The 15371-nt window shown below is 52.8% G+C and overlaps 1 protein-coding gene across 2 annotated transcripts in view; it reads right to left on the reverse strand.

The window, feature by feature from the left end:
• LOXHD1 (lipoxygenase homology PLAT domains 1) overlaps nt 1-15371 on the reverse strand; it is a 133000-nt gene that overhangs the window by 16594 nt on the left and 101035 nt on the right. Inside the window, exons 30-37 of one of the 2 annotated variants that reach the window (XM_045849808.1) lie at nt 12201-12410; nt 11936-12071; nt 10375-10583; nt 9279-9464; nt 6301-6428; nt 3952-4069; nt 2867-3041; nt 1169-1354 (exon numbers count right to left, since the gene is read on the reverse strand). In XM_045849808.1, the coding sequence (XP_045705764.1) occupies nt 1169-1354; nt 2867-3041; nt 3952-4069; nt 6301-6428; nt 9279-9464; nt 10375-10583; nt 11936-12071; nt 12201-12410 (1348 nt within the window). The remainder of the gene's footprint in view (nt 1-1168; nt 1355-2866; nt 3042-3951; nt 4070-6300; nt 6429-9278; nt 9465-10374; nt 10584-11935; nt 12072-12200; nt 12411-15371) is intronic. The other variant, XM_045849809.1, reaches the window with a different exon arrangement.

The raw sequence follows: 15371 nt of genomic DNA on the forward strand, positions 1-15371 counted from the left end.
CATTCAAACCTCTTAGGACCTCAATATATTTTTTGGTTGTAGAAAAGACAGGTAACAAAGTGCTTTTGCTGTAGTAATTCACAAAGAGGTTGTAATGATCAAATGTTTGTATCTTTGATACCTAACTGAGCATCAGATGTGTAGTAAACATTGAATGAGTGGACGCACCAAGATTTGAAAACTGGGGAGTGCTGTGCAAATATTGTCATTGTATTGCTTTGTAGACTGGCTATTTTCCTAATTTGAGCTTTTTCCCAGTTATGGAAAATATTTAACTGTTCAACTCATGCTAAAGCAAAATAGCCTAGCTCTTTAGGAAGAGAAGTTTCAAACTGCCGAGTTGGGTTTCATCAGTCACCACAACAGACATATTGGTCCCCAGGACGTGGGAGAAGTAAAGACAAACAAAGTCAGGATGGTTCCAGGCAACTTGTGAGGGAGACTCAGAAATACTGGAGAAGGCTCTGAGCAGATAGTTTTGCAGAGTCTGATTTCAGTCGGGGACAGGCAGGGTGAGTGGGAACAGTAAGAATTCAGAAAGCAGTGTGTCTCAAGGAGGTGAAATTTAGTATTTAATAAATATGCTCTAATTAAAATAAAACTTAAAGGCCTAGTGCCAGAAAAAAAAAGAAGGTCAGTTGGACTGAAGACAACAGAAGAATCACCAAAGAGATGTTGAGACCATGAACTTCATCATAGTTACAGATGTGACAGAGTTTCCTTGGGTATTTTGAAGTTAAAAATAAATTTCTCGCTTGGCTTATATCCTATTCCACCATTTATATTTATAAGCAAATTGGACTAATTTTAGACTTGCTATTATAAGTTAACAAACATAATCCTTTATAGAAAATCCATGGGAAGTGTTTTCTGTTTCTTAATTTTTATGTCTGAACCAGGAAGACAATGCTCCAATGTCACAGAAAATTAAGAGCCATTCATCACCCCTGGGAGAAAGCAGGAGGAACTGAGCTTCATCTTGAAAATTTGTCCAGAAACATGGGCTCTTTTAACTGATGGAAACATCAAAATGGTAGCAATCAGTGTCTTTTAGTTGCCTGCCACCCTGGGGTGGAAGTGTCAACATGCAGCCAGGGAGACAGGGAGGGGTCTGGGTGGAGAGCTGAGACTTGCCCTCCCCACCACCCTGACCTTGAGGGGGAGGTACCTTTGCTGTCATGCCAGACCCTCAGCTTGCAGAGGTGACCCAGGCTCAGCATGTCAGTGAAGTTGAACGTGTCTGTGTTGTTCCGCTCAAACTTGTTCCAGTTGGCCGACTGCTTCAGGGCCAGGGTCCCGCTGTCCCCGTTCTCCCCAAAGATGATGATGAACACGTTGGCATCGGTGCCCGCACCTGGGAGCGCACAAGACGAGGGCTCTGGGAGCGGGCCCCTCCGACACACAGCCCTCTTCCTCTGGCCTGTATACTGGCATCCTTGGAGGAGCCAGGTGTGCAGACAGGCGAGTTCAGGGTCAACGAGGCCGGGGTGAGGTTGGAAAGGCCTGGAACTCTCGGGTCTCCTACTCTATCCTTCATTTATCTCTGTGCTTTGTGCATGCTGGTGGGCCAAGTACAGCCCCAGTTAGCAAGTGTGAATGGTTTAGTACAAGAATTCACCTAGTTCTGGGGACATACACCTATACTTACAAGGCATGCCATGTAGACTGGCTTTGCAGTTTAGAAATACAGGTTCCCTCCTCCCCATTGTGGGTTCTGAGGAAATAGGAAAGTTTCTTGTTCCCCAAATCCACCTCTGGTTGACACACTACACTAGAGTTCATATCATTTGCTTAAGCCAAAAAGAGGTATTGACCCCAGTTAAAAAAATGCTTCGGGAAGTGGTGACCCTGTGAAGCTTTTTTGATGTGTACCTGTACCCTGTGGTCATCAGTAAACTTATCAATTATTTTCTGAGGGTACACCATGAAGGGATGGAGGGGTTTGAAAACAAGGGTGTGCTGCAACTTTAAGCAAAAAGAGTGAAGGCTTCACAATGAGGAGAAAAGGAAGAAGGGAGGGCCCAAAACAAACTTTACCAGTTGTACTAACCCATCAGTTATGCCTGAAATCCTACCATGAGAGCTTCACTTCTTTGGCTAAACGCTTCTCTGTTGGCCCTACCAGAGCCAACAAGTTAATCCGAAAGTAGCCATTTATGATTAGTGTAAAAGAGTGTGCCAGATTCCTTGCAGCAGCTCCTGGGGAGCAGGCTTGGTATAGGGGAGGTGGTAGGCGGCATGGCCTTTGCACACACTAGTGCTTTCGCTTGGAAGGCTTCCTGGGAGCCCTCTGCCTCAGTAGCTTCTGTCTTTCTGGACTAGATTTTAGCTCTTCATGACCCTTGTCCCTGATCCTTTGTGCCTTCCTCTGGATTTCCTAGCACCCGTGCTGACAGAACCTCACCATCATTTGCTCCATGACAGTGTCAGACCCACAAGGGCCCAGGGTCGTATCTCCATGCTAGGGACCTGGGCTCACAGAAGATGGTTGCCAAGTACAGGGACGTGGGAAGGAACCTGCGGCATCTGCAATGCACAGTATTGGGGTGAGCGGCACTAGGGGGCAGCAGGAGGACAGAGGACCTACTAGTCAAGCTTCATTTCTGACCATTTGCTGACCATCCTGCTCAACAATGTTCTCCTTCCCTTCTCTGATGGAGGAGCAACAGAGCCAACTCAGTCACTGGGAGGAAATACTTCTGCCCAGACAGAAAGTAATACACTGTGGAAAGGACTTGCACTGATGAACTTTTGGAAGGCCATCTAAAAAAATGCCCCGACCAGAGCCCAGGGCCCGAGCCAGAACTTGAAGAGGGACAAGAGTATAAGAGGAGGCAGTAGGAGTTGGGGGGACCCAACGACTCACCCAGGATGTCACTGGTCTTAACTGAGACGGTGTAGGAAGTCCACTCCATCATCTCCTCCCCATTGATGACGGCACACATTTCACACACCAGGGTCTTCTTGCCCTGCCGCTGGGAGAGCCAGTCTCCGTAGTAGAACATGGTCAGGTCTCCACTGTTCATGTTTTTCAGCAGGACCTGGGTGAGAGGACCCAGTGTGGGAACGCCCTCCCTCACCTCCACCAGCCTCCCACCCACTAACACAGCCCCTTTGGCTGAACCCCAAGGGCCCAGAATCCCTCGAGATGGGTTCTTCTGACTTAGACCCCAGGCATGTGGAAAGGGCCCACTCCAGGACAAAGACCCTGCCCCGTGTGTCCTGCACAGGGTCGGAAACCCGCACCAGGATGACTCTAGCGCAGGGATTTGGAAATGGGCAGTTTGTCCAAACATGTTTCCAAGATTGTACACAGAAGTGTGTGCTGAGTGAATGACAGAAAGTGGACCAACCAAACCACTGTCAGGCATAAACACCTGGGAATAGTGTACTGAAAAGTTGGCCAGATTGCCCTTGGCATGGGCACCATATTGTTGGCTCAAGAAAAATCTGCTCATGGCCTGAGGGGGACTCAGGACAGATGGCCTTTGATGGACAGGGGATGACAGGACTGATTCCAGGGGGAGTACAGGTCCAAGATGGAGGAAGAGGCAGCCACCTAACTGAGTGGTCACAGGGACAGCAAGAACTACCTTGCTGCTGCACTTGAAGTTCCCATCATGGGACCTTGTGCTGTCCCAGCTCCTGCCGCTCCTCTCTCCCTGCTCCCAACTCTCATCCTCCAAGAAGTCCACCCCAAGTCTCTGTCTGCCACAGTGCATGCTGCTTTCAAGGGCAGTCGATTCAGTTTTTGACTGGACGCAAATAAATAGAACTATGTCCTCCAATTAATTCACATCAAAGGGGCCTATTGGATTATATAGGCTGGGTTTGTGGCACAACCCTCTAAGGTGACATTTGCACTTTATCAAGGTCCACTGACAACCCGAAAGAGCAGGAGGAAGGCGTGGGCCATGGGTGGAAGGGAGAGTGAGGGTGCAGAGAGTTTACCCTCTCCAGGAACCACTCGGGCCGGCTGCCCTGGCCGTCAATTCTGATCCGCATCTTGGTGAATGGAGCGATGTCCAGGATCTCCATGAGGAAGGTGTCATTCTGCTCCCTCTCGAACCTGGAGGTGGAGCACAGGGCCATGGAAAAGGGGAGCTGGCCATTAGTGAGGGGCCCAGGCCACACCACAGACCAGGGTCAGGGTAAGGAGAAAACAGGCCCCCACTCAGCCCCTCTCTCAGTTCTCACTGACTCCCCAGTCGCCTGTCACTGGCACCCCAGGTGTGTTCCCAAAATACTTCAGTTAAACGAGTTTGACTGGTGGAAACTGTCCTGAATCCAGACCTACCAGTTCTGGGTCTTCATCTCATTCTGCTAGCGACCTAAGCAGTCCTAGCTTCTCTGCAGGGCCTGGTGTCCTCGTCTGCAGTCGGCGGGAATGGCACTAGCCCTGCAATCTCAACCCATTTTGTCACAAGGACCAAATGGATGTGAAATGAACTTGCAATGTAGAAGGACTTTCCTGCCTGCCAAGCTTTACAGGCTGGCATGAATGGGGGGCGGGGGGGTGGGCAGGTTGTGCACTGCACAACTCTAGATGGTGCCATTCACATTTTTCCATGTATACACAACCTGCACAATTAAAGGCAGTGGGCCTAGAGTGGCAGGTACACAGAAAGAAACATTGCTTTTGTTGCTACGACTACTTTTCTGCAGAATGATCGCATCATCTCAGTGCTGTGTATCCCTCACTAACCTTCCCACGGTGCTGCGCATATATAAGTGACCTTCAGTGCTGATGGAGTGCATGACTGCTGGCTGGTTCCAGATGCCGCTGCTGCTAAGCCCCTGGGGGCAATGCAGGTGGCACTGAAGATATGACCCTGCATGGCAATTGTCATGCCTTCTTGAACACAAGACACATTTTTAAAAGCAGGGGCCACAGCCGGTGGAACTGGGACTGCAAATGCGACAGAGCGGGAACTAACTACTCCTAGTCCTAAAGACAGTGGCGGGACAGCTGTGCAGCCCAGCCTCCTTGGATAACTTGCTTATGTATATTGCATGATTATTCAAAGTAAAAATATTCTCCCAAAAGTCTGCCCTAAATCCTTTCTGCTCCAATTTAAGCCCAGTCTGTGCCTCTGTTCACATGGAAACTAAAGGAGGTGCTCACGAAGTCCGTGGTCAAGTTCATACCACATACTGGAGATTCCCCTCGCATCACCTTTCAACTCATTTGATTCCTGGTTCTTGCCAGGTGTACGATGTTGCAGATCAAAGGAACTTTAGAATTTTTGACTTTGTATTTCTCTTTAGTTTTCACCCTTTGAATTTAGCCAAGTAACTCCATCTTACGGTGGGGCAGGTGAAGGAAAAGGGGAGAAGTAAGCTTGTTTTCTAGAAGAGGGAGGTGTGGGTTACATGGCTCCCTCGCCCTTCTTTGGAGACTACATCCCACCTCCACCTGGATGGACCCTGCCCCTCAGGGCGAAAGGCCCACATCCAAAGAGAAAGCCCTCCTCATGGGCCCTTCGCCCCTCCACAACTCACTGGCCACATTCTGCTGCCCAGGCCCCTCAGGGCACCTCAGCTGACACACAGTGGGGCCCCCACACTGCGGGCTGCCATTGGAGAAATGGTCAGCCTTTGAGTCATATCCCCTAGTGTCTAAACCCTTGAGTAAACTAGTTGCTCTCCCAGCCTAAGGCTTTGGCCCTGGTTAGCCTCAGGCTGGTCTCAGTGCAGAGACTAATGCTGAGTAGGTGTCGGGCACTTTGATGGGGTGGGGAATAGGAGAAAACCAGAATAGAAAGAGAATGAGTGACAGCGAAAGGCCATGTTGCTCAGATGTCACCTCTTCAGCTGCTGAGTAGAGCCATTTTAGCAGCTTGTCCTACTGAACCAGAGGCTCAGGAGATTCACAATAACATAATACTATCAACTAATCCGTAGACCTTACAATGAACACTTTCTAGGGAGGGAAGGAGAGAGGGAGGAATGGAAAAAGGGAGGGATAGGTAGAAGGAAGGAAGGAAGGAAGGAAGGAAGGAAGGAAGGAAGGAAGGAAGGAAAGAAAGACTGGTGGGCTATGGAATGGGATAATCAAGGAAGGCTTCCTGGAGGAGGTAGGTTTGAGCTGGACCTTGAAAGAGAGAGGTCTTGAAACACGACAGGGTGGATGAGGGGCATTCCAGGAGGAGGGAGTCACAGAGACAGAGGTATGGAGGCTGGAAGGCCCCAAGGTTCGAGGGGAGTGTGGGGGAAGCGATCTGGTTGAAAGCGGGGTGAGGTTAGAAAGTGGAGAACTGGATGTGTGGAGGGGCAAGGGCAGAGATGGCCCCTGTGTACCTGGCTTTCTTTTTGTCCAGCTGCACTTCCTCTGTGCTTCCGTTGATGCCATAGAGGGTCATAAATATGTTGGAGTCGGTGCCACCGCCGACCACGTCGCCCGTCCACACAGTCATTTCATAGAGCTCCTGCCATGAGAGGGGTGCGGGTCCTGAGCCCTGGTCTCACCCACCAACCCCACCGACTTGCCTTATTCACACCAGGGCCAGACGGCACTCTCTCCAAGCTCTGTGGCTCTGAAATAGTCCCCCTCTGGGCCCATTTTAGCACTAGAAGGAATTCCATTCCAGATAGGGAATGTGTGTGCAGCAGAAACATGACTGAGAGTCCCAGTATCAACTGGTTCCTTTGTCAATCGAACCCCAACCTAAGTCCATGCATTCCAGCAGCACATGGTGGCAGGACAGTGTGGCGTTTGCAGCCACCCAGAGCCCATGCCAGCTGGCAGCTGAATCCCAGACCCACCACCAGCTGATGGTTTAACTTGAACAGGTGTTCCACCCTTGCCAACCTCTGTTTTGTCCGCTGTGAAATGGGGATAAACAGTTTGCAGAGTTGTGAGAGCTACAGACACGGGGCCTGCCATGTGGTATGACCTCAAGAAGCAGCAGCCACCCTGGATTTTGCCATTTTTGCCTGAGGTTCACTCCAAAGAAACAATATATTTCCTTTGTTTCCACCAGACAGGGAGGCAGCAGTGAGCTCTCCCCAGAACCCTCGCTGAAGCCCCTGCCTTGGTTCTTCCTGCGAGAGGCAGCCTCGTGGCAAAAGGGGCCGTCTTTGCCTATGGCCTGCAGCGACCTCTAGTCCTGCCTTCTTACTGCATTCCCTCTCACCACTAGCAACTAGGTCCCAAAGGTTTGGGAGAGGCTTGCCCACATGGCCAAGAAAATGCTGAGCTACTGTCTCCTTTGCCCATGCCTGGCCCTTCCCTTCCCCTGTGGCTGCCACATAGTATTCTCACCTGGGCAGGTACCTGGTACCCACTAACCAGAAGCTCTAGAACTCATAGCCCAAGTTACTCATCACAGTGATCATGCCACCAATACTATGCCTGTTGGGTACTGGGTGCTTGTCAAGCAACGGCTAGAACTTTGGCTGTGGTACTGCAAGATCAGAAGTAATATTTTCAGGCCTGGCCCAGAGGGCAGGTTTGCCAAGGGAGCAATGGAAGAGTGCCTTGCTTTACCAGAAAAATCCGCTTAGGCCACCTAACAAGAACCTCTGTGGTGGGCACGGAGCTAGTGAGAGCGAAGGCAGGGGCCTGGGGCCCTTTGCTCTTCCCCAGACAGGCATGAAAAGTGGGACGGTCAAGAGGAGTGCTTCGTGGTCCCAAGGAGACTGGCCCCTTAAGGCTGCTCCCTCCAGGCTCCTGTGCTCTCCGTATCCGTGTTTCTGTCCTTCACACAGACGCATCTCTTTTTATGTCACAGGCGTGTTTCTGGAAAGAAACACTGAAACAGGGATTTTATAAATCCAGTCTGATGTCAGATGTCCTGGGGAGATGGCCGGTCCAAAGAACCCTGTGGTTCTTTGTAAGGTAACAGACCTGTGTTCCTGCTTAAAAAAAGAGAGATTTATTTATTTATTTTTAGAGAGAGGAAAGGAGGGAGAAGGACGGGGAGAGAAACTTTAACTGGTTGCCTCCCATACATGCCCCAGCTGGGTACCAAAGCTGCAATCCAGGCATGTGCCCTGACCAGGAATTGAACCTGCAGCCTTTTGCTTTGTGGAACAATGCGGAATGGAGCCACACTGGTCAGGACAACCCGCAATACGTAACATGCATTTTATAATATGACTAATAGGGATGTGGGCCTGGATTTCCATGGACCAAAGGGCTCAGAGGGTGATACAGCTGCACTGAGTCGGGGTAGGGGGTGGCTGCTGGTGGGTGGCATACACGCAGGCACACACATACCCACGTGCATGCTGGAACTGGGTCAGGACGGAGGTCCCTGGATGAACTGCGTGCTCACCCACGCAGACTGCCTGGCTGCAGATGGAGGTGTCTGGGGAAGGGAGGGAGGCCGTCTACATTGTAGGAAGCTCTGTCCTCTGGCTCTCAGGCGAGGGAGGGACAGGCACCCACCCTCCTGCTTGTCAAGGCTCTTACAGCCCATCACTCAGCCCTTCCTTCTGTTTCCAAAGACAATGTAGCAGGGCACACTCAGGGCAGGCTGACTCCTTCTTCCTTTGTGGAACAGCTGCTGACCCAAACCCTGTTGGTTTGGATTCAGGAACAGAGATGAGGACTCAAACCTTCTGTTGACCCCACAGCTTTTTAGAGAGAAAAGAAGCCTGTGGGGTCACATGAACCAGAGGCCTCCGGGCTGCCAACTGGCCGTGTTTCCTTGGGCATCAGCACCCAGACATCTGCCTCCTGCCCAGCTCCGACCTGTGAGTTTACGTAACTCATCCCAGGTCGTTTAGCCAGTGAGATGTGGAGCCAGGATTGGAGCACAGAGCTCCTGCCTTCCTGCCTTTTCTACCTAAGGAGGGTCTTGTGCAGACAGCTCTCACTGCACTCAGACCCAGAGGCTCACAGAATCCCAAACGCCCTCTGTCCCCACCACTGTCCTCCTGGTGCTAATGGAGCACACTTGGAGAATAACAGCTCTGAGCATCTAAGTAGAGCTGTTACTTTGCAAAGCTCATCATGGACCATTCATGATTGTATTAGCTAAGACTTTACATGGAACAGAATGGAAAACACCATCTCCATGTGCTATCTGAGAAGACCAAGGCCCAGAGAGGCCAAATGGCTTACCCGAGGTCAGGCAGTGGCAGGCCAGAAGAGACTCGAGTCTCCCGGCTCCAAGCACAGCGCATGTGGCTGGTATTCCAGGCTGCAGCCCCGACCAGTGCCCGGTGACGAGCTCCCTGCCTCCCTCACATTCATCTCCCTGCCGCTGCCCCACCCCGGTGCACACTGCTCTAGCTGCGCAAGGCACATACATACGCAGGCCCCTCCACACCTTCACCCCGATGTTCACCACCGTAGCATCCAGGAGGTCGAAGACCCGGGAGGTGACGCCATCTCCTCGGTCCTTGGCGAGCCAGCAATTGCAGCGCAGTGTGTACTTGGTGCCCTGGGTCGGCACAGCCAGGCTCAGCTCCTCCACCAGCCAGCAGCTCTCAGGGGACCCCCCGTCATGGCCCAGCTGTGAAGGGACACACTGGGGCTGTGAGGACCTGGACACGACTGGGAAGGGAGCCCTCCCTGCCGTGCTCAGCATCCCCTTCCTCAGGTCGTTCAGGAGCCTCCCTCTCCTGCAGGAGGTTCTGCAGTCTCCTCCCTCGGCGCTTCCTTCCAATGTGCTCTTGGCTCACTGACCCGAGTGCCCCCCACAAGGGGAAAAGATTTTGCAGATACAATTACGGTCTCTAATCAGAAGACTTTGGGTTAATAAAAAGATTAGTCTGGGTGGGCCTGACCTAATCAGGCGAGCCCTTTTCTAAGAGGGTCTAGACATCAGAGATGATGACCTCAGAGAGACTTGAAGCAGGAGACATCGCCTCTTATTAGCTTTGGGGGAGCTTCCATGTTTTGGAAGGGCTCGCATGGCAGGGAACGTGGGCAGATTCTGGGAAGTAGAGGCCTCAGACCTCCAACCACAAGGAAATAGCTTTCACCAAATCCCAGTGAGCTTTGCTCAGGGCCCCAAGCCCAGAGGAGGCCACAGCCCTGGTGACACCTTAATTTCAGCTCGGTGGCACATTGGGAGGAGGAACCAGCCAACTCACTGCTGGATTCCTGACCCGGGAAACTGTGAGAGAATACACCTGTGTGCACTTATGTTACCACGTTACGGTCACTGGTTACACAGCAACAGAAAACAAACACACGAGGCATCCCCATTGGGCGGGTGGAAAACGGGGATGTGGAGGGGTGGGTGATTCACCCAAGGGGATGGCAGAGGCCAGGGGGCCTTCCCCTGCTCCCTGCTCTGAGGGGGGCCTCAGGTCTGTTGCTCTGCCCACCCTCCACCCTCCCTCTCCCCCACCCCACCACAAGTCAGCTCCTTCCTTCCCTGGGGGTGGTCACCATCCCGAGGCCCCAGGGACCAGCACCTCTATCTTCTTGATGACGCCAACATCCAAGCCTCCGACATAGAACTCCTCCACGGAGCCGCAGCTGAAGCCCTTCTTGTCTCCGGGGTAGTCCAGCCAGATGCGGTTACTGACCTCATCGTCTTCCCCAATGAGGATGATGAAGGCCCGGCTGTCGGTGGCTGCGTCCTTGTGCTTCCCAGTGGTGACTGACACATAGTAGGGAATGACTGCAAGAGATCAGGGGGCCCAGCCTTACGACAGGCCAGGCGGACCAGGGTGGGATCGCAGACTGGGAAGTGAGACGTGGAGACTTCGTCTCCCTGCCTCCGAGACAAAGGGCAAAGGAGCACTCTAGGAGGGCAAGTGATCTCTGGTGAGTGTCTACTGTCCAAGGAGGAGGGAGTCAGTCACCCCCAAGTGAAGATCAAAGAGAATGTCCTCGCCACAGGAAAACTTCACTGTACCGTGTGCACCCATGTGAAGTGGAGTAAGAAAAAGAACCTCTCCCCAAGTCTAGGGGATGCCTGAAAACCTCACTATGTTAGCAAAAGTGATGTTGGCCAAACCAAGGTCTCACAGGAGATAGCAATTTAGGGAAGAATAATAGAGAGTATTATATATGTCACATGGTAAATGAAAATCCCAGAAAGCATCTGTTTCCATTCACTAAACCAGCCTAATCAGCATAAAAAACATGCTCAGGTAATGTGGCACAGAGTTCTAGTTGTCCATCCAGTATCCGTTCTCCATGCAGCTGGGGGTAGTCATGGTAGGTAAGCAGATGTCATTAGGAAAAGTGCTTCAAAAGAGTCTGACTCAACAGGGAGGAGTCCTTTTTGCCTCTTACCCTTCCATTCATTCTGCTTGGGGTGTGAATGTAATGGCTGGAGCTCTAGCAGTCACTTTGGCAACATGAGTAACTGTTAAACTGGAAGTTACTTGTGAGGTTTCCAAAGTGATTAAGTTGAAAGAGCCTAGATCCCTGACTTCACTGGAGCTGCTATATTAGTACCAATTGCCTACCCTTGAACTTCTATGTGAGAGAAAAGAAAAATCTTTCAATTGTTTAAGTCACTACCTTTACATCTCTGTCACTTGCAGTTAACCAATTGATACAAGTTTGGAAACTCTTTTCCTGGCCCATCTTCCTCAGTAGCTTGGGAGACACCGCCCTGGTACAGTGGGTTATAGGTTATGCATTCCTGTACCTCTTTGAAGTTTCCAAACTAGACCTCCCTGGCTGGCATTACCTGCACTGTTTTCTGCACCTGCCCATGGCCTGGCTCTGAGCAGAGTGCATCTGGTTGTTACACCAGGCTAATCCCTGCCTCCTCGGGGCTGCTGTGGGGATGGAAATAGGCAATAGGCATGAAAATTGTGTGTGAATTTTAAGACATTAGATAGTATGTTAGACGCCTTCATCGTCAGAGCCACCTACACCAAGCCTGTGCACCACTTGGTGCTGTCACGTGGGGCTTGACCTCGCCGTAAGTCAGGTAACAACGGAGCTAACGCATGGCCTGTCCACGGACACCGTAAACACACCGGCACGCGCTTGCTCCTGCTCCGTTTGGCTTACCCAGGCCGTCCTGAACGTAGTTGGCCATAATCCCGGTCACTGTGTCCACGTCGACCCCGGCCATCTTGGAGCTCATGGCGAGCTCCCAGAAGTCGGCGGGGCTGCTGCAGTTGCTGCTCCGGTCCCCGGTGTACTCCTGTGGGACGAGCAGGAGTACCCAGGCCCGTCCCACCTCCGGCGCCTCCCGCTCCCCGGGGGCCTCCCCGCGGTGTGAGGATGACCACAGGCCTCGGCTGAGCCCGCCCCTCCCCCGCCTGGCACGCACCTTCTCGTAAAAGAGCCTCTCCAGCCGCCCGTCCTCCTTTTTCAGGGACAGCCAGCGCCCGCACAGGAACAGGAACTCGTCCTCGTTGGTGTCGTTCCAGATCTCCACCTTCTCCACGTACCAGTCCGCGCACCACTTCGTGTTGTCGTGGCGGAGCTTGATCTTGTAGATGACGCCCAGGTCGGCGGCCTCGATGATGAAGGTGTCGGCCTGGGCGGTCCAGAGGCGGGGACTTGAGTGGGGGTGCTCCCCGCTCCTCCCACTCCAACCCCATCCACCCGGCACCTTCCACACCCCTCAGCGGCTGAGCTGCGCAGCCCGACCCAGCTGGGGAGCCAGCCCTCCAGGCCCGGGTCCCTAGCACAGAGTGTTTGGTGCGCCGAGGCCTCACGGCACAGTGGCCCTGCTGGCGCTCCAGTTCCCCTGGGGAACTCCCTGGGGGTGTCCGGAAGACGGACCCCGACGAGCTGTGCGAGTGCGAGGGGATGGAGGAGGCTGCTAGGCCCTGTCCTGGTAACTGGGCATCCTCAGTCATGCTGAGTATCAGCACGGGATCAGGTTGGAGGCTGGAGGGGAAGAGCTGAGGGAGAGGTAGAACCCTTCTGAATGACGGTTGGACGTCAAATTCCCACAGGGAAGCCGGCAGGCAGCTGGAGGGGCCAGCTCTCTGGGCTGCAGTCTCAGGTGGAGGCGAGGCTGAGGCGAGTGGGGGCACAGCATCTGGGACGTGGGCTCGGGAGGGTGGCCTCTGTGTCCCTGAGCATAGCTTCAGGAAGGCGGCATGACGCCGCTGGGTAACTGGATTCTCTGAGGGTTGTTCAGTGAGATGCGCAGTTCTAGGCCTTGGGGGAAGTGCAGTCAGAACACAAGTTGAATGTGGCAGAAGGAGGAGGAGGAGGGACAGGTAATCGTGAGTGACACCCACTTTTCTTCTGAAAAATCCGCTGTACGGAGCAATGGGACCCCAGAGATAAATACTGCGGGATGCCCTCTGCTCCTCCCTGGGGCAGCCCAGGTGGTGGAAGCAGCACCTGTGGGAGGACTAGAGGCAGGGCTGGGTAGATTCCCCCAGTGGGGGATTAAGCCGAAGATGTGGGGCTGGGTCTTCCAGGCAGCTGGGGCCGAGGGGTCTGCAGGCGAATGGTGCCTGGCCGAGGGCCGGTGCGGACTTGTGCAGGCCTTGGGACACCGGCGAGTGACTGAGTCCCTTAGAGCAGCAGTGGGCACAGGTCATGGCACAGCAGTGCCATGTCTTTGCACCTGTCCTGGGGGACACCTCTGTATGTGAGCAAGGATCTGTTGCAGGGTAATTTCTACGGGGGAAAATTGGGAGCCAAGAAACAGGTGTTCAGCGCTTGGGGAGCCGCCAAATAACAATGTCAGTGTCGTGTGCAGAATGCTATGTGTGTGGTGGTCACAAAGAACGAGCCAGCCCTGTTTATGTTGGAATACCCTGACCCAGAAGACTTCCCAGGTGTCCCATTGCATGCCCAAGGCAAGCCGAAGAAGCATTCGCATAGGATGATGCCTTTTATGTAAAAAATTAAAACCACAGAACAGCATGATATATTTTTTATGGACACATATACACGGGCACAGAGAAAAGCCTCAGGAGGACTTGGAGTCAGGGGTCAGTATGGGGCATTCTGGACACCGGGGCCCGGGGTCTGCAAGGGGCATTCCGCACAAGCTGGCGGGGCTGGGAGCCATGCAGGCAATCCCATGCAGGGCTAGGCGGGATCTGGGTTGGGTGGGGAGCCCCTGGTGGTTAAAGTGAGAGAGTGACTCTGTCAGCTTTGAACAGGTAAATTGGGGAAGCCCAGAGGATGGGTTGGATTTCAGGGGCTGGGGGCAGGGGGTCAGACTGGCCCAGTACGTTAGGTGAGATAAGAAAGGACTGGGTGGAGATGGAGCTGACCAGGCTGGTCTGAAATTTAGAAGGGAGAATCTTCACGATTTGGTGACTGATGGCATGTGGGTGGGGAGGGATACTGAGAGAAGAGGGGTGTCAGGGATGACTCCTGGATTCTGCAGCAAGTGAGTCAAGATACGGAAGCTCTGAGATGGTCAGCAGTGAACGCAAAGCCACATAAGTCATCAGGGACTGAGCCAGCAGTAGTTGCAGCTCCCCTGGTGGGACGTCAAAACCGGAGGACGGGGAGAGAAAGGCCTGGGCAGAAGGCAGCCAAAATTTTTGTTGTGATACCACGATTGCTAACAGAGGAGAAAATCCGACTCTGCACACAGAGGATAATGGGTGATATTGCCTTCATTAATACTTCCATTCATTTATTCACTCAACAAACATCCATTGTGCCTACTCTGTCCCAGGCTCAGTGCATAAAGCCACGAACCAAAATGTTTCTAGCAGCCGCGTGCCTGGTATCAGCATTTACCAGGCATCTGCTCCAGGCGCCAGAGAAGGTGGAAAGGTGTGCTCTCCCAAGCCTCGCCGACACCCATCACTAACAAAGAGCCAGCTTCACGCCGGTCACAGTTCTAGGCTATTCACGTGTTTTAATGAAGTTTACTTGTTATATGGCAAAGGAAACTGAGGTAGATCTCTCTGCTAAGTGACTTGCCCAAGATTGCAGCTAGTAGGCATCAGAGCCAGGATGTGAGGCCAGGGGATCGGGCCCCAGCCGCGGGTCGGGCGCCTGACCGCTGCTCAGCACTGCCACGTTCCATGGCAGCACGTGCGAGTGAGCCTGGTAATGACATCCCCACTGTAGAACCAGGGACACCAGTGAGTCACTTGACCTCTCTGGCATTCCGTTCTTCCAAAACAGACACACTTAGTATTAACTACCCTACAAATACAGGGGAAATTATATCTTGCGAGTATCTGAGGGTGTGAGTGAGTGTCTGTGTGTGGGTGGGTGTGAAATTATTTCTCCCTGATACAAAGTGTTCTTACGTATGTCTTGACCTGCTTTTCAGCCCAGTGGTCTAAGTAGCTATCACATTGCTCTTCCCACTTCAGAAGGAGTCGCCAGAGCTGAAGGGCAAGGGTTCATATCAGGAAGATGGAGCAAATGAATGGGAGCCTTGAGGCCTGACTCCCTGGGGACCCTGAGGTCAGGATGGGGCTCCCTCCAGGTGGACTGGCTCATGGGGCCACCAGCTAGCTGCACACCTACTTAGATGACACTTGCTTTCCTTGTCCCAGAG

This window comes from Phyllostomus hastatus, unplaced genomic scaffold, assembly GCF_019186645.2.
Source record: "Phyllostomus hastatus isolate PE091 unplaced genomic scaffold, TTU_PhHast_1.1 phas_contig_80, whole genome shotgun sequence".
Classification (NCBI taxonomy): Eukaryota; Metazoa; Chordata; class Mammalia; order Chiroptera; family Phyllostomidae; genus Phyllostomus; species Phyllostomus hastatus.